The following is a 26324-nucleotide window of genomic DNA, read 5'->3' as shown; positions in this document are numbered from 1 at the left end:
TCAAAAAGAAATTCTAGACATTAAAAATTCCAAAAGAGATGAAGAATGCCTTTGATGAACTTATTAGATGAGATAGAGCTGAGGAAAGAATCTCTCTGTTTGAGTGTATAGCAATAGAAATCTCCAAAAGTGAAAAGCAAACTAACAAAAACCCAGAAAATATCCAGGTAGAGTGCCTAGGCGGCTCAGTTGTTAAACATCTGCCTTCAGCTCAGGTCATGATCTCAGAGTCCTGGGAACTATTGAACAACTACAAAAGATGGAACATATGTATAATACCAATAGAAGAAAGAAGGGAAAAAAAGGAAGAAATATTTGAAACAATGATGACTGAGCATTTCCCCCAAATTAATATCAGATACCAAACCACAGATCCAAGAAGTTCAGGGAATACTAAGCAAGATAAATGTCAAAAATATATATACCTGCATATATCATATTCAAACTACAGAAAATCAAAGATAAAATTCTGAGAAAAGCCACAGGGAAAAAACATCTTGCTTGTAGAGGAACAAATATAAGAATTGCATTGACTTCTCAGAAACCATGAAAGCAAGATATTGGAATGAAATATTTAGAACATTGAGGGGAAAGGGGAAATCACCAATCTAGAATTCTATACCCTGCAGAATTATCCTTCAAAAATTTATGAGAAATGCATTCTTAGACAAACAGAATTTGAGGGGATTTATTGCCATAATCCTGTCTTGTAGGAAATGTTCAAAGAAGTCCTTAGGGAGAGAAATGACATAGAGCAGAAACTCAGATCGACATAAAGGACAAATTTCAGAAAAGGAATAAATGAAAATAAAAGAAAACCATTTTTATTACTCTTTTAAAAAAATTTTTTTAAGATTTTTCTTTATTTATTTGACAGACAGAGATCACAAGTAGGCAGAGAGGCAGGCGGAGAGAGAGAGAGGGAAGCAGGTTCCCTGTTATGCAGAGAGCCCAATGCAGGGCCCAATCCCTGGATCCTGGGATCATGACCTGAGCCGAAGGCAGAAACTTAACCCACTGAGCCCCCCAGGTGCTCCCATTTTTCTTACTCTTCATTGATCTAGCAAATATGTCAAAGTAATACAAAGTGTTCAAAATTATGCATATTCATATGGCTTGTCTGTAAGTGAAATGAATGACAGCAGTGACACAAGGGAGAAGAGAGAGGAATTATTTTGTTAAGGTAAGGTACTTATATTCCTTATGAGTCAGGATACTGTTACTTGAATGTGGACTTGGATTGGTTATAAACATATACTGCAATCTCAAGAAGAACCAGTAAAAAACATTTTTTAAAAAAGAAGTACAGGGACACCTGGTAGCTCAGTTGTTAAGCATCAATCTTCAACTCAACTTTTGATCTTAGGGTCCTGAGATCAAGCCCCACATCAGGCTCCCTGCTCCATGGGAAGCCTGGCTTCTCCTTCTCCAGCTCCCCCTGTTTATGTTCCCCATCTCTCTCTCTCTTTTTGTCAAATAAATAAATAAATAAAGTGTAGCTGATACGCTAATAAAGATGAGAAAAGAAAATCGTATAAAGTGCTCAGTTAAAACCAAAAAAGACAGAAGAAATGGAAAATAGATAGGGACAAAAACGTGCAACAAATAGAAAAAAGTAACAAATATGGTATAAATCCAGCTATGTCAATAATCACTTTGGATGTCAATAGTCTAAATGCATCAATTAAAATACAGATTCTCAGCATGGATCAATAAATAAGACCCTAATATTTGCTGTTTGTAAGAAAACCCACATTGTATATGAGGACATAGATTATAATAAAGAAATAGAGAAGGATAAATCATGCTGACACTAATAAAAAAAAAACGAGTAGCTATGTTAATTTCAGAGCAGTCTTCAAAGGAAACTGGGAGAAGAGGAACATTATATAATAGGAAAAGGGTCAGTTTTCTAAGAAAACATGATAATCCCTAATACGTATGCAACTAACAACAGCATATCAGACCATGTGAGGATAAACTGATAGAACCACAAGGAGAAATGGATGAATCCACTATTAGAGCTGGAGACTTCAGTACCTGTCTACAGAAATGGGCAGATCCAGCAGGCAGAAAATCAGTAAGGATAGAGTTGAACTCAACAATGCCATCAATCAACTGGATATAATGAGCATCTATAGATGCTTCATTCAAGGACAGAAGAACACACATTCTTCTCAAACGCACATGGAACATTCACCAAGATACATCACATTCCAGTTCATAACACACACCTTAAGGAAGTTAGAAGAACAGACATCATACAGTGCCTGCTCTTAGACCACCACAGAGTTAAACTGTTGGAATTAAATTTTAATTTAATTAGAATTAATAACCGGGAAAATCACAAAATATTTGGACATTAAATGACATACTTCTAAAGAACAAATAGATCAGGTGCCTGGGTGGCTCAGTGGGTTAAAGTCTCTGCCTTCAGCTCAAGTCATGATCTCAGGGTCCTGGGATCAAGTCCCAGACTGGGCTGTCTGCTCAGCAGGGAGCCTGATGCCCCCCTCCCCCACCTACCTCTCTGCCTACTTGTCATCTCTGTCTGTCAAATAAATAAATAAAATCTTTTAAGAAAAAGAAGAAAGAACATATGGGTCAAAGAAGAAATCTTAAGATATACTGAATGTTTTGGACTAAATGAAAGTGAAAATAACAATTTATCAAAATTTGTACTATGAAATGAAAATAGTTCCTAAAGGAAAAATGATAACATTGAATGTGCATATATTAGAAAGTAAGATCTAAAATCAATCATCTAAACTACCACCTTAGGAAACTAGGAAAAGAAGAGCAAATTAAATCCAAAGTAAGCAGAAGAAATAATCAAAATTAAAGAGAAGTCAGTGAAATTGAAAACAGGAAGTCAGTAGAGAATATCAAGGACACCAAATACTGGTTCATTTAAAAGATCAATGGAATCAATAATCCTCTAACCAGGCTGTGAAGAAAAAAAAAAAGACACAAATTACTGATATCAGAAATGAAAGCAAAGACATGGCTACCAAGCCCCTGGACATTAATTAGATAATAATATGAACAACTATGCCCATAAATTTAATAACCTAGATGAAATGGACCAATTCCTCAAAGACAATCTACCAAAACTCAAAACTCATAATATAAGAAATAGGTAATCTGTCAGGCTTGTATCTACTTAAAAATTGAGTAATCAGTGACTTTTCAATAAAAAAGCACCAGGCCCAGAGGGTTTCACTGTAAATTCTGTCAAACATTTAAGAAAGAAATTTTGCTAGTTCTCTACAATCTCTTTCAGAGGGTAAAAGCTGGAGGAATATCCTACCTCATTCTGTGAGGCAAGCATTACATAATAACAAAACACATAGACATTACAAAGAAAGAAAACCAGACTGCTATCACCACAAACTTAGGTACAAAAAGCCTCAACAAAATATTAAATCCAACAATGTATAAAAAGAATTACACACTTTGACTAAATAGGATTTATCTCATGTATACAGGCTGGTTCAACATTTGAAAATCAATGACTGTAATTTACATCACAGGCTAAAGAAGAAAAATCACATGATCATATCAATAGATGTAGAAAAGTGTTTTACAAAATCCAACACCCATTTAATGATAGAACCTCTCAGTAAACTTTTGAAAGAGGGGGACTTCCTCAACTTGATAAAGAATATCTACCAAAAAAATCTACATCTAATATAGTTAATAGTGAAAATCTCAAAGCTTTCCCACTAAGATGAGGAAGAAGACAAGGATGTCCTTCTCACCACTATTTTTCAACATCATTCTGGAAGTCCTAGCTAATGAAATAAGACCAAAAAAAGGAAATAAAAGAGATGCAGATTGGAAAGGAAGAAATAAAACTGTCTTTATTTGCAGATACTGTGATTGTGTGTGTAGAAAATCAATCTAATTGACAAAAAAAAAAAATTCTGGAACTAGTAAGGCAGTATAACAAGGTTGCAGAATATAAGGTAAATACACAAATTCAATCAATTTCCTTTATATCAACACTAAGTGGAGTTGAAGTTAAAAACATTATAGCATTTATATTAGCACCCCCAAAATGAAATGCTTAGGTATAAATCTTACAAAATATGTACAAGATCTCTATGAGGAAAACTGCAAAACTCTGATCAATGAAATCAAAGAAGACTAAGTAAGCAGAGAGTCCATATTCATTCATAGGAAGGCTCAGTGTTGTCAAAATGTTAGTTCTTTCCAACTTTGGTGTATATTTTCATTATAATCCCAGCAGGTTATTTAGTGGATTCACGAACAGATTTCACAGTTTATACAGAAAGGCAACAGACCCAGAAGAGCCAATGCAATATTGGAGAACAACAGAGGGGGAGATCAAACCCTACCCAAATTCAAGATTTAATTATAAATCTTCAGCAATGAAGGCAAAGTGGTATTGGTGTAAGAAGAGACAAATAGATCAATGAAACAGAATGGTGAGCCCAGAAGTAGAACTGTATAAATATAATTAACTGATTATTGACAAAGAGGCAAAGGCAATACAATGGAGAAAAGGTAGTCTATTCAACCAGATGGTGCTAGAACAACTGAGCATCCACATGCGAAAACAAACAGAAACAAGAAAACCTAGACTTCAACTTTACGTCCTTCACAAAAATTAATTTAGAGTGGATCGCAGGCCTAAATATAAAATTCAAAATCATACAATGCCTGCAAAAATAACAAGAGAAAAGCTAGATGAGATGGTCTTGGGTTTGCCCATGGCTTTTTAGATAGAACACACTAAAGGCATGATCCGTGTAAGCTGTAATCAATAAGCTAGATTTCATTAAAAGTAAAAATTTCTGCTGTGCAATACACTGTCAATAGAATGAAAACAAGCTACCATCTGGGAAGAATATTTGCAAAAGACATTTCTAATAAAGTACAGTTATTCAAAATATACAAAGAACTGTGAAAGCACAACAGTACTAAAACAATGCAATCAAAAAGTGGACCAAATATGGTGCCTTGGGTGGATTCAGTGGGTTAAGCCTCTGCCTTCAATACAGGTCATGATCCTCAGGGTCCTGGGATCGAGCCCCGCATCAGACTCTCTGCTCAGTGGGGAGCCTGCATTCCATCCCTCTCTGCCAGCCTCTCTGCCTACTTGTCATCTCTGTCAAATAAATAAATAAAATCTTTGAAAAAAAAATGGACCAAAGATATGAACAGACATCTCAGTAAGGGAGATACACAAATGGCAAATAAGCACATAAGAGGATGTTCCACATTTTGCCATCAGAGAAATAAAAATTAAAACAAGATACCACTGCATCCCATTAGAATTGCCGTAATTTTGAGCACCAATAACACCAAATGCTGGTAAGAATGGGGAGCATCAGGAACTCTCATTCATTGCTCCTGGAAATGCAAAGTGGTACAGCTACTGTGTAGGACAGTTGGGCATTTTCTTACAAAACTAAAAATACTCTTACCAGGTAATTCAATCACCATTGCTGATGTTTTCTCCAAAGAGTTGGAAACTTCTGTCCACACAGAAACCCGCACATGGAAGTTTCTAGTAGCTTTATTGATAATTGCCAAAACTTGGAAGCAAGCAGGAATTCCTTTAGAAGATAAATGAATTTTTAAAAACTGTGGTACAGGCAGTAATTTCTCCAATATCAACCATAGAAGCAATTTCCAGATATGCCACCTAAGGCAAAGGAAACAAAAGCAAAATTAAGCTATTGGGACTATATCAAAAAGATTTTGCACAGTAAAGGAAAACAACATCAACAAAACAAAAATGTGGTCTAACGAATGAGAGGTATTTGCAAATGATATATTTAGTTAGGGGGTAATATCCAAAATATATAAAGAACTTTCACAACTCAACAGACATACACAGTTTAAAAATGGGCAGAGGACCTGAACAGACATTTTTTCAATGATCTACAGATGGTGCACAGACACATGACAAGATCCTCAACATCACTCATCAGTAGGGTAAAGCAAATCAAACCACAGTGAGATATCACCTTAAACCTGTCAGAATGGTTAAAATCAAAAAGACAAGAAATAAGTGTTGGGTGTGGAGAAAAATGAACCATCATGCACCACTAATGGGAATGTAAATTTGTACAGCCACTGTGGAAAACATTACGGAGGTCCCTCAAAAAAATTGTGAATAGAAATACCATATCCCCCCCCCAAAAAAAAAAAAAGAAATACCATATCCCATAATTCCACTATTGCATTTTTATCCAAAGAAAACAAAATATTTATTGCAGCATTATTTGCAATAACACAAGATATGGAAGCAACCTAAATGTTTTATGGGTAAATAAATAAGGAAGATGTGAGTGAGTGAATGTGTGTGTGTGTGTGTGCATGCACGTGTGTGTTGGAATATTATGTGGCCATAAAAAAAGGTTGAGATCATTCCACTTGAGAGAGCATGAGAACATGGATAGACCTAGAAGGTATTATGCTAAGGGACATAAGTCAGACTGAGAAAAACAAATGCCATGTGATTTCACTAATATGTGGAATCTACAGAAAAAAATGAATAAACCAAAAAGCAGAATTACACCTATAAATACTAAGACCAAACTAATGGCTGCGAGAGGGAGGGTGTGGGAAAAATGAGTGAAGAGGAGAGGGAGATACAGTCTTCCAGTTATGTAATGAGTAAGTCAGGGGAATAAAAGGTCAATGATAGTATAGTAGCGATGTATCAGGACAGATGATGGCTACACTTGTGAGCATATGATAAGGTATAAACTTGGCCAATCCCTATGTTGTACACCTGAAACTAATGTAACATTGTATCAACTATACAGAAAATAAAATGAAAAAATAATAAACTGTGGTATATGCAGGCAATGAAATATGATTCAACACTAAAAAGAAATGAGCTATCAAGCCATGAAAAGACATGGAGAAAACTTAAATGCATATCCCTAAAGTGAAAGAAACTAATCTGAAAGGACTACATACTGTGTAATTCTAACTGTATGACATTCTGGAAAAGGCAAAATTATGCAGACAGTAAAAACATCAATGGTTGTCAGGGGTTAGGAAGGAAGGAGGGAGGAATTGCCTGAGCACAGAGGACTTTTACAGCAGTGAAATTACTCTTTATGATACTATAATAGTGGATACCTGTCATATGCATTTGTTCAAATCATTAGAATGTGCAACACTTACTGTGAACCCTAATGTAAACTGTGAAGTTCGGGTAATAATGATACGTTGGTGTAGGTTCATCACTTAAAGAAATGTACCTCTTTGGAGGGGGATTTTGATAATGAGGGGGACCGGGCATGTGTGGGGCAGAAGTCCATAAATCTCTTTACCTCCCACTGAATGTTGCTATGAGCCTATTACTGCACTAAAAAAAAAATTTTTTAAAGCTACGGGAAAGCATAAGGCAAAAAATGATTCTGTCATCTTCTAGAATTGATATATCCTATCATCAAGAAATCAGTCCAAAGGGTGGAGATTTACTATAGTGCCTTCATAGTCCATTCATTAAAGAGTAGTTATTTTGTGTCTCGGTGCTAGTTACAGGGAATATTGTAGTAAATAAGTAAATGTAAAACTATCAGATAATATAAATAAGGGCTATAAAGTGTCAAAAACATCGTGGGGAGCAGTTACCGTCTGGTGCTCAGGAACGACAGCCCCGAGGAAACAACGTTCCAGCTAAGATGTGAGTGACAAGCCAAAGCTAGTCATGAGGCTGTCTGAGAGAAGGGCTAGCTTTCCTTCGTCACCTGCCCTGAAGTAGGAGAGGCTCCTTGTGTTAGAGGAAAGACAAGAAGATCTTAGCCTTAGAACATTAACACCAAGGCAAAGAGCAGTCGGAGATGCACGAAGAAAGGGCCTTACAGACCGGAGGGTGGAATTTGGATTTTCTTATTAGTGGAAGGAGAAGACAATGAAAGACCCAGTGAGACCTACAAATTTAAAAGTTACTCTGAAGCGATGGAATAGATTATAGGTGACAAGTGCTGAAGATGGGGATTTAGGTAGGAGATTATTGCTGGAGTCTAGGTGAGAAATGGTTGCCTTTTGAACTGGCTTGGAAGCAGTACAGGGGGAGATAAGCACTTGAGTTCTGGACACGTTTTCCATGCAGACACTGTCCCGTATGGACCGTATTGATCATATGTATTTTTGTGTTAGGAATGGGGAGAGGGAAAGCTGAGGGGAGACACCAGTCGCTTTGCAGGTAAAATCTCAGGCTCTAGACTTGGCGGTAGGAGTGAGAAACAGTATATAAAATGGGGAACTAATAAGGAAATGTTAATCAAACAGTCTTTGCCTTGCCCTCTTCTACTGTAGGAACAAAGCCCTGTAGCCAGATGATTATGCTTCAAGTAAAAAAAAAAAAAAAAAAAAAAAGAAGTCTGTTTCTTAAAAGTTTTTGTTTTTGTTTAAGTGTCTAGATTGAATTGGAGCATATTCATGTATCTGCTCCCCGGAGTGACGTCATCTTTATTGTGGCATTTGGGGAGCATTCTGCGTAATAGGCCACTCAGGCAATGAGCCCAGTGCAAATCCACAGAAATCCTAGTCTGGTCTCCATTGCCTAATTGTTTTTAATAGACAAATCTATAAACCCAGATCTTTAACTTAACAGATAAAATTAAATGTGCACATCAAGAACATTTGAGAAATACCAGCCCTTCTTTTAAAAACTTTAATTAGTATCCTCAAAGCAATTCAAAACAATATTGCATCCACTGAAAATAAAAATTCCCACATGCTTTGAGAAAGGAACACATCAGAGAACAAGACGGCCCTTGGAAATTAAAACACAATATTGGAATAAATTTTAAAATTTAGTTGAGGATTTGGCAGATAAAATTGAGAAAAATCACCCATGTGCGGAAGAAAGGTTAGCAAACCTTTGCTATACAGAGCCAGATAGTAAATATTTTTAGTTTCGCAAGTTGTTTGGTCTTGGTCACAATCCTTCACTCTGGCTTTGTAGCATGAAAGAAAGTAGGCATGGCTGTCTTCCAGTAAAGCTTTATAAACACTGATGTTTGAGTTGCAGGTGATTTTTACACATTATAAAGTACTGCTCTTTTGATTTTTTTAGCCCTTTTAAAATGTAAACACCATTATTAATTAGCATGCATATATATATATAGAGAGAGAGTATATTTATGTGAAATATATATTAATGTGACATGCAGTGGGCTGGATTTTGTCCTTGGAGCCAAGGTTTAATGAACTCTCATGTAGAGGAAAGGTATGGATGATGTGGGAAAAGCAAACTAAATTATGGCATGAGTTTATACAACTGATGGAATAGAAGAAAAATTCTATTCGATTTTTGTCTTGGGAGACTTCTTTGAGATTCTGAGCAGATGTGACATTGGACAGCTGAGAATGTGATACAAGAAAAATAATGGAAATCAGAGTAATTGGCCCAGCATTTGAACAGTATTTTATACAGTCACAGTATAGTAAATGCTACTTATCGATGTTTGTTTGTTTTTGAGAGTGTGCACGTGTGGGTTGGGGAGGGACAGCTGGAGAGAGAGCGAGAGAAAGAACCTTAAGTAGGCTCTGCCTAGCTTGTAGCCCCAAACAGGGCTCAATCTCATGACCCTGAGATCAGAACCTGAACTGAAACCAAGAGTCGGACGCTTAACCAACTGGGCCATCAGGCGCCCCAACTCCTTACTGGTTTTTTGTCTTCAAATCAGTGCACATAACATAATCTAACGGAGTTGTAGGATAGAAAATATACGCTGTTATCCTTGACAATATAAAAATAATGCTGCAGGTGACAGAGGTGGGTTGTGGAAGGAGGTGGATGATTACAGAATTGAGTCCTTATTTGAAAAGTCATACAGATTTAAATACATTACTCAAGGTTCGAAAAACAACCAGTTAAGAACTGAAACTAATAATCCTCAGCAGCAAACCAAGGGAAAGAGAAGAGGAAGCTAGCATTTATGTGCTGATCCTTCTCTTAATAATATCCAAAGATAATTAATTCTCTAAATCTGATCAGTTAAAGAGACTGAGAAGAGAAACCATCATGAGGTTGCCCCCAGAGATTGCAACTCAGGTTAGAGAAGGGAGATATTTGAGTTCGATCACATGTGCGTGCTACTTTGAAGAAATAATAGCTTCTGGTGAGAACAAATGGGACAAGGAACTAGTGTTTTTCACTATTCACCCTTTTCTTTAAATTATTGTTTTAAACCATGCACATGCTTTCTTTGATAGCAAGACGACGACTCAGGATGGACAGGATGATGAGAGAAGCGTAATAATTACTTAAATTGTTAAATAAGGATATGGAATTTTTTTTTTGTTTCAAGGGGCAGGGGGCCATAAAGACATGGGCAGGGACATGAATTCCAGGAGAATGGTTATTATAAAAATATAATTGGGTTAATGAGATAAATTCTAGGTATTTATAGATTTATAGATCCTAGATTTATAAAATCTAGGTAGATTTTCTTTAGTTGTATAAAAGTCAGTATTTCAAAAGTAGATGTAGGAGTACCTGGGTGGCTCAGTCAGTTAAGCATCTGCCTTTGGCTCAGGTTAAGATCTTCGGGTCCTGGGGGTCAGACTTCCTGCTTCGTGGGCAGTCTCCTCCTCCCTCGTCCCCAGCCCCTCCCCCTGGTCCTGTGCAACCTTGCACGTAGGTACATGCTCGCTTGCTCTATCTCAAACAAAATCTTTTAAAAAATGTAAATGTATAAGAAAAATTTGCTTCTTCTGTTGTCTTATATTTCATCTCCCTTCCATTGTATCTTCTTATTTAACGTATGTAGTAAGATTTTTCCAAGTTTTATTAATTGTGGATTGTCAGACTATTTTGGAAATTGACAAGTTTATCTGAACCAGAGTTTGGCCCTATATTAGCTTGGGTTGCCATGATAAAATACCATAAACTGGGGTTCTTAACAGAAATTTATTTTCTTAAAGTTCTGGAGGCTGGAATTTTAAGATCAGGATTGGCAGTACAGTCAAATTCTGGGGAGCGCTCTTCTCCTGGCTTACAGATAGCTGCCTTCTTGCCCTGCGCTCATGTGGTGAAGAGAGAGACAAACCCCACTTTTTGACCTCATTTAACCTTAATTACTTTCATAAAGGCCCTGTCCCCAAATACAGTCACATTGTGGGGGTTAGGGCTTTAATATACGAATTTTGTGGGTTACGAACTTGCATAACAACTCCCACTGAATTGTCATTTGGCTGAACTGAATAAGGGACAGATTGTTTTGCCACCAAGAAGTCATTGAAATGGGATAGTAGCATCCTTCATGTGGGCTTAACTTTTAAAATCCAAACGCGCTAATCTTGGAAGCAGAGACTGACTTCCACCCTCACAGAGTCTAGAGTTTTTAGGCTCTCCAAACCCCAGGGTCTTCACCCTGCCCTGTTAAACCCAACTAGAACATTTTCTCAGTGCCTTTGTTTTCTCTGAGTGCCAACAGTATGGTAGCCCCAACTTTCCCAAGATCCACCAGCCCTCTCTTTTCTGGAAAATCATCCACAGCAACTGGTCAGCCTTTTGATTTCCATTTCACCTTTACAAAAACATCTGTAAGATGGACCAAGAAGCTGTTTCTGTTCACATTTTGCTGGTGGATGTAATCAGAAGACTGTGATTAGTACTCCCTTACTGTACCCAACAGAAAATGTGCTGCTTCCCATAGCCAAGAGCGTGGAAAGAGCCCTGGTCTAAGGGACGAGGTATTGGTGTTGATCCCAGCCGCACCCGGACCATACCCAGGTTAGGACAAAGGCAGGGTTGTTTTTAACAGATTTATCTCCGTTGATTCCATCAAAGGAACAAACCAGCATGAGGAACTTCCCGTAAGATAGCTTGTCTTTTTTTTTTTCCCCTATGACCATCAAGCCAGAGTGATATCATGAGCCTCATATTTTCTTGCACATTCATCAGGCTAGAGTGACGTCATGATGTAAGCGTGGACATTGGAATTTTTACAGACCTGGACTGAATGCAGCTCTGAAATTCATGAACAGAGTGACCTTGCATGAGTTACTTTAGCTGTCTAAGCCTGTTCCTCTGTCAACTAAAAGTAATAACTACACTGTAAGTTGTGGGGATGATTAAAGATGATTTATCTAAAGTGCTTAGAACAATTCTTCCTCTCTGCTGTGTTACAAAATTAGATCTAATGCTCTGTTGGGAATGGCATTAGTAAGTTCTTCTGCCGTGTTTCCAGACCTGAAAGGGTCAGCCCTGAGCAGGCATGTCCTTGTAATGATTTCAGAGGAGCGAGCTTGTGCAACAGCCCAAGAGGCCTCGAGAATGCTCCTCAGACCCGGCTCTTCACCACCTGTGCCTTGTTCTTTTGGGCAAAGCAGATCACAGGGCTTCCCTTCCCTCTGTCCCCGTCCCCTCGAGTCAGGACAGGGAGAAATAGATGCCACCATGTGCCTGAGGGACCTCCAGCTATATTCAGAGAATCATTTCATCCTTGGGACATTTTTGTTATCAGTCCACCGCAGTGCCCTTCCAAGGGAATTGCCACAGAAATATGAAATGATCAGAACCATTTTCAGGTTCAAATTTGTTTTCATTTTTGCTGTAGCATCTTTTCACTCAACCGGACTCCACCCGGGGGTTTGCTCTGAGCACATGCATGTCTCTGTACCTCACAGCACAGCCCTGCCCATGGCTGTGCTCCCTGAGGCAGACGAGTAATGGGTTTACCTGCTGTACCGAGATGGAGCAAACACAAAGTATAGTGTGATCCTCACCGTCCGTACGTATCTTGACCAGCACAACAGTCTGGACTTACAGGAGGAGGAGGCCTTGATAAACAGAACCATCCAGAATGCCACAGACATCGTGTTTCCTGTTGACGGCCGAGGCGTGTCTGTTTTCTCACTCCTTGAGGTTCTCACATGTGAAACTGTTATTCCCAGCAGCGCACATTTGGAAGCCAGCAGATTGTCACCAGCACAACAGGCAGCTTGGGAACAGCAGAGCCCACGCATCTGGGTGGTATGCCTTTATGAATAGTTCCGTCAGGTGCCTAGGGAGGCCAGGCTGTAGCTCTGGCATTGGACTGGGACACTTGGTGCATGACTGTCTCTGGTTCTGAGTCTCAGAGAAACCAGCAGCACGACTTATCACATGAAAACACAGGGTGATGTTTGGGTAGTGACTGCAGAGTGGGTTCGAGTAAGGGAACCACCACGTAGGCTCCCCTAATTGGGTATCTAGACCTTTCCATACTTCCTTTTTCCTATATTTTCTCCTTTCTTGTTCCTATGCTTGCCTTTTTTACTAGTGCCTTTGAACACTCCCCCTTTCCTCCAGCTATCCCTCTTCGAGTTCACTAATCTTAACACCACCTCCCAATCGCTGCAACTCAGCTCGAGACAGCTCGACTCCAAAGATCTCCTGTGTCTGCTGTTCTGCAGTGGTGCTTCCCTAGACAGGGCTTGGGAATCCAGCCCGAGAGTCTATCACTGACATTCAAGAGCTACAAAGATAGAGTTTCCTGAATACATAGTATGTGGCAGGCACTCTTCAAGTGCTTTGGATAAACCATGTCTAATCTCCACAAATGACAAGACACGTTTTATTTTCAGTGTGTTGAGGGACATGTTGAGAAAGGTTCAGTGACCTGCCCAAGGTCACAATGCTAGAGAATGCCAGGGCCAGCTTTCAGCCTAGATCTGCATAATTCCAAATGCCAAGCTTGTTTCATTACATCACTCTCTGTGTCAATCGGAAAAGAAAAATCGAGGATCAGAAATGTGAGCTGCCGTGCTAAGAATTATAGCGCTAGAATGTCTGTGCATATTTGGCTCAGTATAAGAGAAATCTAATTGGAGAAAAGGCTGTTGTAGTTCTAACCTGGGAATGTCAGGAGCACAGCTGCGACTTGAATCATCTTTCTGACACTCAAGGATATAGGAGCTGTGATCTATGATGACGGACCAGACAGTTCTTCCTTCGTTCAACAAATAATTATTGAGTGCCCGCTAGGTGCCAGGTACTGTTCTAAAGTTTGGGACTCTTCGTGAAATAAGAAAGATCCCTGCCTTTGTGGATGTGGCAGGCCAGAGGGAAAAGACAGAGGAGGATGATAATGGGCAAAATAAGTGAACTGGGTAGTACGGTAGAGGGTACTTGATCTTGAGAAGGGAACACTGAAGCAAGGTGGAAACACTGAAGCAAGGTAATGAGTTTCAGAAGTGTCATATGGAGGAGGCTTGCATTTTTAAATAGGGGGATGAGGGTAGGACTTGAGCAGAACCTGACCGAAGGTTTGAAAGAAGTGAGGTAATTAGCACTGTCCATGTCTGGGAGGGGAGCCTCTCCGGCAAGATGGGAAACGGATGTAGTTGACATTCGTGAGCAACAGCAAGAAGGCTGAGGTAGTAGGAGCAGTAAGGACTAGGGGAAGGTAATAATGATGGCCATCAGAGATAGTGGGTCACCAGATTGTTTGAGGCTTTGGAAGGCATTTCCAGGATTTAAAAGAAGGGAAAACCAGACCCATTAAGTGCATGAGGTACGTAGACGGAGTAGTCTAGGTGTGACATGATAGTGCCTTTGATCAGGATTATAGCCATGTTGGTGATGAAAAGAGATTGACGTGTGGATATATTTCAAGGTAGACCCCTTAGGTTTTGCCAATAGATTAGATGTGGAATACAAGAGAAAGAGGGGAGTCTGTGGTGAATTTAAGATTGTGGGCTTCAGCAGCACAAAGTATAGAGTTTACCTTAGATGAGGTGACAAAGGCAGTTGTGAAGGGAAGCAGAGGAGGCCAGTTTTGGACATGTTGAATTTGAAATGTTTACTAGATCTGCAAATGGAACTGTGACATCATCAGTTTTAAGTTTGGGGAGAAGACTGGGCTGGAGATATAATTTGGGATTTATCAGCAAATACCACGGTTAAAGAAAAAAAAATAAATAAAGCATGAGACCCAATGGAGAGCACCAGTATGATGGGCAAAATGGAAATCAGTGCACTGGGCAGTGAGGAGATTGGTCTTGCCTTGCTGCCAACGCAGGACTCAGAACTCATGAGAAAGAGGATAGAAGTCTGACTTAGGCTTCAATACAAAAAGATCATTTTAAGCTCTTAGAGCTTATTAGCAATGGAATAACCCATTTCATGGGATGCATTTTTTGATGCTACAAATTTTCAGGGAGAGTTTTGTACCTAGATCATTGTTTTTCCAAACTTTGTCCAGCTCTAAAAAAAGAGAAGAATAGTAATTATTTTCCATTAGGTGGTTAACGTTGGTCTTTATCCAAATAGTTTACACACTCACATAGCTTGTTATAGTTGTCATAGTCCAAACTTACCACCATTTTAGATGTTGTAAGGTAGATTAGATTTTTGCCTTGGGTTTAAACTTGAACCTACTGACTGTTTGGAGTCCTCTAAAATTTGAGTTTCTCTGAGACTGTGGTTCTGAGTATTTAGGAATGAAAAAAGCCATCACTGAAATTCGGTATGGACAAATTAAGGGGAAAAATGATATCAGACCAAATTTTGTATTTTAATGACACTACTCTAGTAATGTCTTAGAACAGTGGTTCTCAAACTTTTATTCCCAGGACTCTATTATACTCTTAAAAATGTTTGAGTATCTCAAAGAGCTTATGTTTACATGGCTGGCATAAATACGGGAGAATAGCCAATACACTGCTTAATAAGGATTCCAGACAATACACTGAAACCTGCAAACTAAAGTTGAAGTTCTTAAAAATTTGCTTTCGGGGAAAAAGAATCCCTACTTTGATGGAAGTTTGTTTGAAGAATACTCAAGACTGTAGATTTCCTGTAAGTTCAGTGGAAGCCAATGATGTGACTTTGAAAAAAAAAAAAAAGGTAGGTTTGGATTTCAATAATACATTTCTTTTTGTCGTCCCTCCATTCAAGATCCTGCCTTTTGAAGTCAACACTAACAAGCTAGAGTGCCCTGTGGAGGAGACTGGAAATTTGAAGGTCTCAGACAGATGCCCTGTGAAGAACAGTTGAATAAGCTCATAATGCCACACTGTTTACTTGGGAAAATTCCCGAAGGTGCTTACCCGTACAGCTACACTGGTTAGGAGAGATGAACACCACAGATGAGGAAGCTGAGAGTAACCACAGTGATGTTCAAGCAATGGTTAATTAAAGACAGAACAATGTGGGAGAACACTACATTTCTCTTTCATTCATCTAAGAGGTTTTACTTTTATCTGTAAACTTTCCAGCAGTGAGATGTCTTCTCTTTGAGAGGCGTGAAGTTGAAGAGCTTCCTTCAACCTATTTTCCTCTAAACCCAAGAATGACCAAGTGGAACTCATGAGCTACCCTGGGAACAGAATAGGATGGGAGAGAGAATCATTAAAACTTTCTAACCACCTTCTTAACTCCTGTAAGAGTTAAGGTGGCAGAAGAGGGCATGATTACTACTTGAAAAAAAAAATGAATTCAAAGCCAAGGATTCTATGAACTCTCTCGTCTTTCCATTTTGGGGGGTGAATGAGCTTCAGAAGCTGTTAAAGGAGACATAAATGCATGTTTGTCTTTCTCCTCCTCCGCTCTTCTTATTCCTTTCTATCCCCTCTGCCCCCACGGTCTTGAGTAAGATTTCACAGTGGTTAACCTCATGGAAGAGAAGACCGGGACCTAAAGGAAATTCATTGCAGGATGGTAAGGGAAAGCTTGCCAACACCTGCTTATAACGAGAGGCTGCAAGTTTTACCACTTCCTGATATTCGGGCACAAAGCTCACTTTGACCTGCCAGTGGATTTAAATGATCTCTGAGTTCTCTGCTTTCCCCCAGTCAGCCCACTGGGCCTGGTGTAAGCTTACGTAGTTGAGCTGATGCAACCACTGGGAGCTCAAAACTGCAGTGTTCTCTTAGAAATCAAAATCTGGGGCACCTGGGTGGCTCAGTGGGTTAAGCCTCTGCCTTTGGCTCAGGTCATGATCTCAGGGTCCTGGGATCAAGCCCCGAATTGGGCTCTCTGCTCTGCAGGGAGCCTGCTTCTCTCTCTCTCTCTGCCTGCCTCTCAGCCTACTTGCAATCTCTCTCTGTGTCAAATAAATAAATAAAATCTTAAAAAAAGAAATCAAAACCTAGTAAATTAAAGAGATTTTTTTTTTTTAAGATTTTATTTATTTATTTGACGGAGATCACCAGTAGGCAGAGAGGCAGACAGAGAAGGGGAAGCAGACTCCCCGCCGAGCAGAGAGCCTGATGCGGGGCTCAATCCTAGGACCCTGAGATCATGACCTGAGCCAAAGGCAGAGGCTTAACCCACTGAGCCACCCAGGTGCCCCAAATTAAAGAGATTTTATATTGCAAAACAGATTCAAGGGATAATTCAATGGTAAGATAGAATTTAACTTGAAAAATATTTTGCAACATGTTCATTCAATATCAAACTTCTTTAAAGCATTTAATTATTTTATAACTTAGAAAAGCTTCAGGTTTACCTCAAAGAACTCAAAACATAAGAGTTCTCATTAAAATTCAAATAAAAAATTACCATAAAACATGGCTGAAACTGTTGAATTAGGGTAAGGAATCATTTGCCAAAAAAAAAAAAGATAATTTGCAAACAAACTTCCCCCCAGGGATGTGTTTTCTGAGTCAAGTGAGGTCTCCTTATAAAATAGACCCTAAGACCCTAAAATAGACCCTTTGAGGTTGTCTAGAGAAAGGACGGGACCATTTCAGAAAGGAAATGCCTGGGATTCTGTTTGGAGTCACAATGCTTGGGGTTAAGATAGCAAACAGCCTCTGGCTTCTTTCAGGGCAACAAAACAAACTCAGATTGTCTCCAGGGTTGTCAATCCCGAGAACGGTTTAGTAGACCTGAGCCAGGAGAAGGGGAACTGGGGCAAATACTTTTTTAATGTTTGTCTGTGGGCAGGATGGGTTTCTGGTATTTTGTTTTTGTTTTTCCTAGTTTACTATTTCTGATAAATATGAAATACTATTTATTTCTTTTGTGAACCCTTTTGGGTTTGGCTCCCACCGAGGGGGGTGGCAGGGGTAGAAAACAGCGTATCAGAACATTCTTGGCTGGAGCTGCACACAGAGAGAGCTGTGAAGAGAGCCAAGGAAAGGAGGGCCGTTGAAATAACCCTGTGGAGCTATTAAGTTTGACAACTCTGCCCCTCTCCGTGGGACAATGGTAGGGGATTGACATGAGCTTAGTGCTTGCTCCTCATTGTTCCAAATTGCACGTGTAAGCTCTTTAAAAGGATCAGGTTATGGCACTCCCTCCCCCAAGCTGGTTGCTGTCAGAGATGGGGCAATCATGAGAAGTGACTGAGATTCACCTGGGTGCTGGGCAAAGAGCAGTTCAGACAGAAAAAATAAAAGTCGGCTCTCCGAGTCCCTACGCAGCGGCAGACTGGGGCAAGTGGAGTCATTATGGCTCTTAACAAGTAATGTGTAGCAAACTAATAATAATTTCATAAGGAAGCCACGGCTGAGAATCCACAAATGAATGGGGCCAGTACTTCCATCACCATCTGATTAAGAAGAGACAAGCGGTGCTTCATGATAGAAGCTTTCTCTCTCCCGTTTTATTTATGTGGGTTTCTGTGGAGGCAAATCTCTTTAGGTTCTTGCAGTCTTAAAAATCTGTACCTAAAGCTCTGAGTCAATTGATGTCCAAGCAAATGATGGCAAGTTACTGTTTCCTAAGAGTATACTCTGAAGGAAAAGGCACCTCCTTGAGGACTGGCTTCAGAACGCCTGAATTTATGACAAAGGGAAAATCTATAACTGAAACGTCCGGGGTGGGCTGATGAGGAAGCCTCTTGAGTTGACCTGGCAATGTAGGGGTTAATCTCTGTCTGAAGCCCAGCTGAGGGGGCTTGTCTTGGTGCTGAGGGTCCTCTGTTTCCGAGGAAATGAGCAGGTTAAAGAGGATCTTCCTGGAAGCCGAGTATATTAATATACGAGCAACTTCATCCTCTTGTCTCTCCCTGCCTAATTTACAACCATCTGTGACTGGTTTATAGGAGTTTTCAAAAGATGTGATTAGCTTTACTTGCAGGAAACTTGTAAAGGGTTTCAGGGTAATGATGTGTCAGCTATGAACTCATTCAGCTAATCTGCAGAGAAGTTTTTAGAGCAGGAAGGAGCCAGATTCAGAGGTGCTGACTTGTGAAACACCACGGCGAGTGCATTTGTGGCTAAAAGAGCCAGGATTCTAGTTTCCTAATCATGTAAAGGGAGGGAGGTAATGATGAGCAAAAGGGAAGAAACTGAACAACAAAACATTCACTCATTTGCACCATCCACACCGGAGGTTGTCCTCGCTCATCAGAATCAGGGAGGTATTTGAGATGGTTGCATAAGGAGCTTCCAGGGAACGTGGCCGGCAGCCTGTGACTGGGGGTATGAGGTGGAAGGAAGGGGCTGACACGTTTGACTGGAAGCCACATGAGCACAACACAGTAGGTGGAGAGCAGCGAAGGGCTACACTTGAAATTCACTGACAGGTTATTTCATTAATACATTGACTTACTCATCGTGGCTGTGTAGCGCCTCTTAAATGCAAGGCATTCTGGGACCACAGTCACAACAGATCTGTCCTCACCAGCATGGAACCTAGTGTTCCAGTTGTTACTGGGGTTGCAGAGCAAATTATCCTGCACTTAGTGGTGAAAGACAACCTTCTATGATGCTCATGGGTTACATGAATCAGGAATTCACTCAGGGCATAGAGGGGCGCCTTGTCTCTGCGTCGTGGGGTTTGGGAGTCTCAGTAGGAAGAGTCCAAGACTAGCGGCTGGAAACATCTGCAGCTTGTTCACTCATTTGTCTGATGGTTGGTGGTGGCTGTCAGCTGAAACACTAGTTGGGGCCTGGGCCAGAATTTCTGCATTAGTCTCTTCGTGTGGTCTACGCTTCCTCACAGCATGTGCTTGGGTTCCAAAGCGGAGTGCCAAAGAGGAAGAGCCAGGCAGAAGCTGTCTCTTTGTGACCTTGCCTTGGAAGTCACGTAGATCACATGGATTCCACTGTGCTCCACTGGTCAGGACCATCACAGATCTTGTCGAAATTCCAAGAGAGGGAGCATCAACCCCAGATAGCAGTGTAGGAATGCCAATCAAAATGAAGGAAAGGCAGATAGATATATGTATGGTTGTGTGTATAGGGACATGTATACAATCATCTGTCACAGTAAGAGTGAGAAAAACTACTGCAGCATCAAGTAAAAAATACTGTTTGTGAGGATTTTGTAAGTCATGGCCCAAAGAACCCTCCTATTGGAAATACACTAATAAAGCCAAGAAACACCTGAGCACTACATTTCCCAAGTATGAATCGTGCATGTCACTTCTGTTATTATTGTTACCATCTATCTGTACAATGTTCTCTTCATTTTTCTATAATTGACCAACTCTTTTAAAACTCACATTTGTTTTAAAAGCAAACTAGGTATTACTACTGAAAATTTTATTTTTTACCGTAATTTATTTACCATAAAACCAAAGCAGACTTAAATATAACCAAAATAAAACTGAACAGTTGTTAGATATGTTGCTTTCCGATGAAAATTAAGAGACTGAAGCAAGCCCTCTTTGTCAGAAATGTTAGCAGGTGTTTGAAAGATAGTGAATCATAGTCCTACAATACTGAGGCTCTCCCTGGGCCTTAATCTGAAAGACTGAAAGAGAAGTAAAAACAAATGATCCCTAGTGAGAAAGTCAGTGATATTTAAGGCCTAACATCCTTTAAAGAATTTTTGATATTATAATCCTATTTTGTTGACAAACAATGATCTGGAATGATAAAAATATAAACACATGTGTTTATATTTTTATCATTCCAGATCATTCCATATATATTCCATATATATATAGCTAAGCTTTCGTCCTACATCCGCCAAATGGCTGGGATGTATGCGAAAGACCAGCACTTGGCACAGAGCTGACACCTGTTAATTAATGAGTGGATCTGTGACCTGCCTTCTGTCACAGGCTGGGTGCCTAGCACCTCTGATTTGTTTCCTAAACCCATGCCTGAAAGATCTAGTGAGCATTAATAGGCCTTGATGAGTTGGCTTCTAGATCAGGTTTAGCTACCCTGTTATGTTATTACCACTCTTCACGTATGGGTGGAATTAACTTCTTGCTTCCCCACTGTGGCATAATACCTAGACTTTACAGGACCACCACCACCCCCAGGCCAACTTGCCTTCTTTATGGTATGTAGGTATCTAAATCCAACAACACGCATTCCAAAAATAATTACTAGCACCTGCCAGGGCCCATGTTGCACTAGACACTGGAGATCTCAGAAGGGAACAAGAAATGGACACTTTCTTGGAGTACAGAGAAAGGCCACTGGGGGGCAGCTGTCTTACCCCTAAAATGTAATTAATTGCTTACAATAGCAGTGTCTTCTTGTTGAAGTATTGGTCAGAAAACACTACTTCCTGGGCATTTTTTTTCCAGTAGAGATGATCACTTGAGAATAAGTAAAATTTTCAAGGTCTTCTCCATCTAGACTTCTGGTTTTCAGGGGTATGGAAAAAGGTCTGTAGAGGTTAGAAGGAAGACAGCCAGAAACTTCTCTCCAGGGATTCCAGCCTATAACCTTGACCACACACGCTAGGACTTCTAACAATAGTGCCTTTCTAGACATAGGGCTGGCATTAACAGACCTTTTCCTGCTTGCTTCGTAGTCGGCTACGGTGAAGCTGTCGAAACCAGTGGCTCTGTGGACTCAACAGGATGTCTGCAAGTGGCTGAAGAAACATTGTCCGAATCAGTATCAGATCTACAGCGAGTCATTCAGACAGCATGACATTACTGGTAAAGTATGCAGCATCCAAAATATTTGATTCTCTCTTCCTCTCCCCATCACGGTGGCCTTTCCCACACCCTTACAGTGAAATGCATCTCCCTGCTGAAATTTTCTGGCGTGGCTTTACTTTAAAAGGGAGGATGGATTCCAGATCCATGCGAGCTATGCTGCTTAATAAACATAAGCAGTTAGAGAAGCACAGATTCCCAGTGTCCAGGACAAGTACGTGGGAATTGGCGTAAAGGGTTGGAGAACTCTGGAGATTGATGTGTGTACCAATCCTAGAGAAAAGAAGGGGAGAAAGTCTTTCGAATTAGCTAGGTTGTAGGATCAGGATTAGATGTTCTAAGTAGGAAAGATTTCAAAATGAGAAAGTTCTGGAGTGAATATGATAATGCTTACTTACTGCCCCTGGGAGGAATGCCTTCAAAACAAAAATGAGGATTCCATTCAGATGCAAGTTTGAATATTATATGTGGAGGTCAAGAAGCACTTAGAAGCAGAAACTATGACAGTATAATGAACTGCAAAAGCCCATAGGATCATGCATCCCAGTGGGAGAAGAGGGTAGGTAAAAAGGAGTGGTTGGGACCACCATGGAAGCCCATCACAGTCAGAGGGTCTTCCCCAGACCTCGCCTGGCCTCCTGCCCTGAGGGTGTGTGGGGATATGGCAGCATTCCTCCCCCTTCGCAAGCCCTGAACGTTTGGACTAAAGAACACACTCTGTGCACCAACACTGTGTGTCAGAGAGAAAACATGTTGAGAAGTCCTGATTCAAGTCCAGATTCTTCCCTTTCTCTAAGAGAAATCTATTCTTCCAGTGGGAAAGTGACTTGCTCTTGAGTAGCCCAGCCCTGTGGGTCTAGCCGCCTTCTCAGCTGAGTGGTTTTCAAAGTGTGTTCCTTGGCACCCTTGGGTACACTAAAGACTGCCAAAGGGACGAGAGAGGGTATGTGCTTTGGGTTGATATGGGTGTGTCAACTAAAGGAGATCCCTTTATGTCTGTTCGACATATTCAAATTGTGCAAGAAAGCTTCATTTGGAAAAGCAGGTTTTAATATAAAAGAATGGTGAGCAAGGTTACCCTAGATTCCTGCTGATCAAATTGGTAATGTTTTAAAATGTAAGGAACACACTCAAGTATAGCTCAAGATGAGTTAACAGAGAGTGAAATCCTCCTAACTTAAGGATTAAAATTGTCCTTAATGCATTTTTGCTTCCCCTATTGCTGACTGGAATAATGGCTTTTTAGATGAAATTCCTAAAATTGTGAAGGCAGTGTCGGAACGTTGTTTACATTCTGAGTGTCTAATTTTTTTTTTCTTAGTCTCTCCCTTAAGAATATAAGAAAATCCCATCCAGGGTCAGTTATTCCAGCCCTAAAAGCAATCAATCAGTTAGTCACCATTTGGCTGATTATGGTCGTTTTCATCCGATAATGTGTGCTTAATGTTTCTTAATACCTGTGTGATAGAATAATGGCAAAGGCTTTTCGTGATCTTATTTGAAAGTAGTATTATCTTTTATTATGAGCGGGAATTGCGAGATGCCCTTGAGGGAAGGGTAGGCATTTATAGTGGTTTGTAGAGGAGGAGCGTTCCCTCCCTTAGAAATAGAAATCTCATACTTCGTGGCTTGGAGTCCATGGTATACCACTTCCCAAGGCTTTGGGCTACGTGACATGAAGAAGGAGGATGTGGGCTGAGATACAGGTTTCGGACAGCTGTCCTATGGCTTTGGTGGCCCATTGGGTCTCCAGGCAACACCACAGATACAGTCAATCTGAAGTTCTTGGAATCTTGGGCATGCTGCTTAAGCTAGATGAGCTACTCAGCCTCACTCCCCATTTCCAAAACAAAGATAATTACCTGTCTCCGGGAGTTGTGAAGATTAAAATGAAGTAACATTAAGTGACCCACTAAGTTGGCCATTGATTGGCACCATCTACCTGCGAACATTTTGCTATTCTTGTCAAGACTCATCTGGAGGCGTCTAAAAACATACTATTCATTCTAAGGGCAGCCTGGTTTCAGGCAAGAAGAGAAAGCAGAAAAGCATTGGGGGCTTAGGGAGCAGAGAGAAGGAATTCACACGAACATCCAGCCTACACCTTTTGACCTTTCACTATCTGAGGCTTCAGAAAACCACTCTCTTCCCCTGCTCTCTGCCCCCACTGCCTCTCCAAGAATGAAAGTGAAATACTCAGGTGGTCACAAGTGCCAAATGGCCAGAAAATAGGACTGGAGTCAACCAGCAGTTCCCAGCCCCAGGGCACTGGAAGCTGGCAGGGGTCTCTGCACCCTTTGGAGGCTAGTCTGTGAAAAACAGAGCAAAGAGGTTTGTGAAAAATTAAGACCTGCGGTGACAGGCCAACTTCACCAGGCCTGGTAAATAGTGGATGCTGAGAGTGGTGACAAGTGCCAGGTCGAAGCCCGGAGCTGCAGCTTTGCCGTGCAATTTCGTGAAGGTTCCTGGTGCCCTTCAGCTTTCTTTTTCTGCAGAAGGGAGATGGTACCTGCCTTCTAGCCTCGCTGTGAAAGTAGTCCATGGTCCTAGGAAACTGGCGTTGAACGTCGGCTGCTGCTGATCTCCTAAGTGGACCAGTTTCCAATCTCTGTGAAAACGAATACCACATATAAACAACACATATAAACAGTTGACTTCATCTATCTTTGTTATCCTGAGAGCTGGAAACTGAGAACCTAGGTGGGGTGGAATGGGTTGGTGCTGGGGTGTGTAGGCTGGGCTGGTCAGTATCCCGTGCTTATCTGCAAGCTTGCAAAGAAGACATTCAGTGTCTCTTCCTTATGCTTAAATTCTCTTGAGTGTTGCTGTTCATTTCTTCTTCTCAAAGCAAGATCTCCAGTATCGGGCTTATCAAGCAAGCGTGTTTGTTACAGTGTAATCTATAAGCAGTCCCTTAACTTAGAGGCAGGTGACAGAGCCATGGCAAATAAAAAGGACATATTAAATGGAAAGAAGAAGGGAAAAGGGGCTTTCACAGACCTGAGTCAGATCCTCCCTGCCTGTCCTCCACCCCCAACCTTTGACAAGTAATAGCTGTACAACATCGCACGAGCTGGTTTTTCATCAGTGAAATGAGAATAATTATTTTAAAGGGTGTTGGGAGAATTAAATGGAAGGATGCTCATGAAGAGCCTAGCTTAGTGCCTTATACATAGTAGACATTTATCCATTTAGCAGGTATTTATAGAGCATCTACCTGGTACTGGGTTTGGGGAATACAGCAATAAATAAGACGGTCAGCGATCTGTGCAGGGAAAAAATTGTTCTTCCGTGAGAAGTTATGCATCGTCAGTAGCAGAGCATTTGGGGTTATCTAATTCGACAGTGCTGTTTTTACAACTTGGTAAGTTGTAGCTAACTGATAGCAATACAAAATAATCCTCGTTGTAGATATATAAATTCTGTCCCATGGAGATTCAGTTGGCTTTCCTAGCCACTGTGGAAAAGGTGAGTTCTGCCTGCCATTTATGCATTCATTTTACCCTCCGTGATTGATGAGTGTGTGCTGTTAGGATTCTCCTTCATGGTATCTTTCTCCTGGTTTTAAGAGTTACTGGTTTCTTCACTAAGGAGTTAAAAAAAAATCTTAAATGTGTTCATTTTTGTATTTGATGAGAGTCCAGATTTAAATCTTTTTTTGAAAATTCCCCTGTTTTAACTTCAGTAGTGTTGTTTTTTTGTAATGATTTTGTCCGCAAGTCCTCTATATTAATATTTTTTATGCCTTCTTTGGAGGACATTAAATTCTACACAAACATTCCCCCATGTTCTCTGAAGTCTAAGAAACATTAAGATATGTTTCAGTATGTGAGCATTCAAAACCTCTTGCAAGTTTCCTGGTGGAATTTGAGAATTTCCTCCTGTCCAGACGGCACCTGCTATCTTGTGGCAGTTGTGTTTAATCAGAAGAAAAGCTACTAGTGTTACCTCCCTGCAGAAGAGCTCTTAAAAGGCATAAGATGGTTAGAACACCTGAGAGGCATTAGGATAGATAGATTTAAATCATCAGATTAGGCTTGAAGGAAAGAAATTTGTCTGTTTTCCTGTGCTTGCAAGATTCTCTCTCCAGCTTTCTGAGGCCGGCTCGGAATGTTGATGAGGAAGCTCTGCTGGGGCCAGGTGTAAGCTCACAGGCAACTTTCAGATTCTCTTTTATGCACAGTTAAGAATATTTTCAGGTTGGAGGCGATTTCAGCCCCTGGCTGTGCCTTGTGTTGTTCCCGTGGCTGCTAAAGTGAGTTTACCTCCTTCAGCATCAAGTTCTCCATCTGGAAAGGGTTCTTACCCCTGCCAACTTGAAAGACGTATTTTTATGGGTGAAGCACTCAGAGTTCCCCAGAATATAAAATATCTTTAAAAGCCATTTTGAATGTGGAAAAGGTTTCCACGTAGTCTGCTTTGTGGCACAGTGATGGACATGCTTTAGATGTCCAGGGTTCTGCAGGAATAGTCATCCTATGAAGTTCCCCTGCAAATGGTCAGTATTGATCTGTACTATTTCCCAGTGGCCTCCTGAGA

The 26324-nt window shown here is 40.5% G+C and overlaps 1 protein-coding gene across 6 annotated transcripts in view; it reads left to right on the top strand.

The window, feature by feature from the left end:
* Positions 1-26324, top strand: part of SAMD12 (sterile alpha motif domain containing 12) — a 389251-nt gene that overhangs the window by 143610 nt on the left and 219317 nt on the right. For all 6 annotated transcript variants that reach the window (XR_198799.3, XM_004743481.3, XM_004743479.3 and 3 more), the window contains exon 3: positions 21656-21785. Coding sequence is in view for 5 of the 6 variants with exons in the window: in XM_004743481.3 (XP_004743538.1) it covers positions 21656-21785 (130 nt within the window). In the remaining variant the exon portion in view is untranslated. The remainder of the gene's footprint in view (positions 1-21655; positions 21786-26324) is intronic.

This window comes from Mustela putorius, unplaced genomic scaffold (genome assembly GCF_011764305.1).
Source record: "Mustela putorius furo isolate JIRA1106 unplaced genomic scaffold, ASM1176430v1.1 tig00000228_pilon_pilon_pilon, whole genome shotgun sequence".
NCBI lineage: Eukaryota > Metazoa > Chordata > Mammalia > Carnivora > Mustelidae > Mustela > Mustela putorius.
The sequence above is the reverse complement of the archived record's forward strand: the minus strand, read 5'-3'. Positions and strand labels throughout refer to the sequence as shown.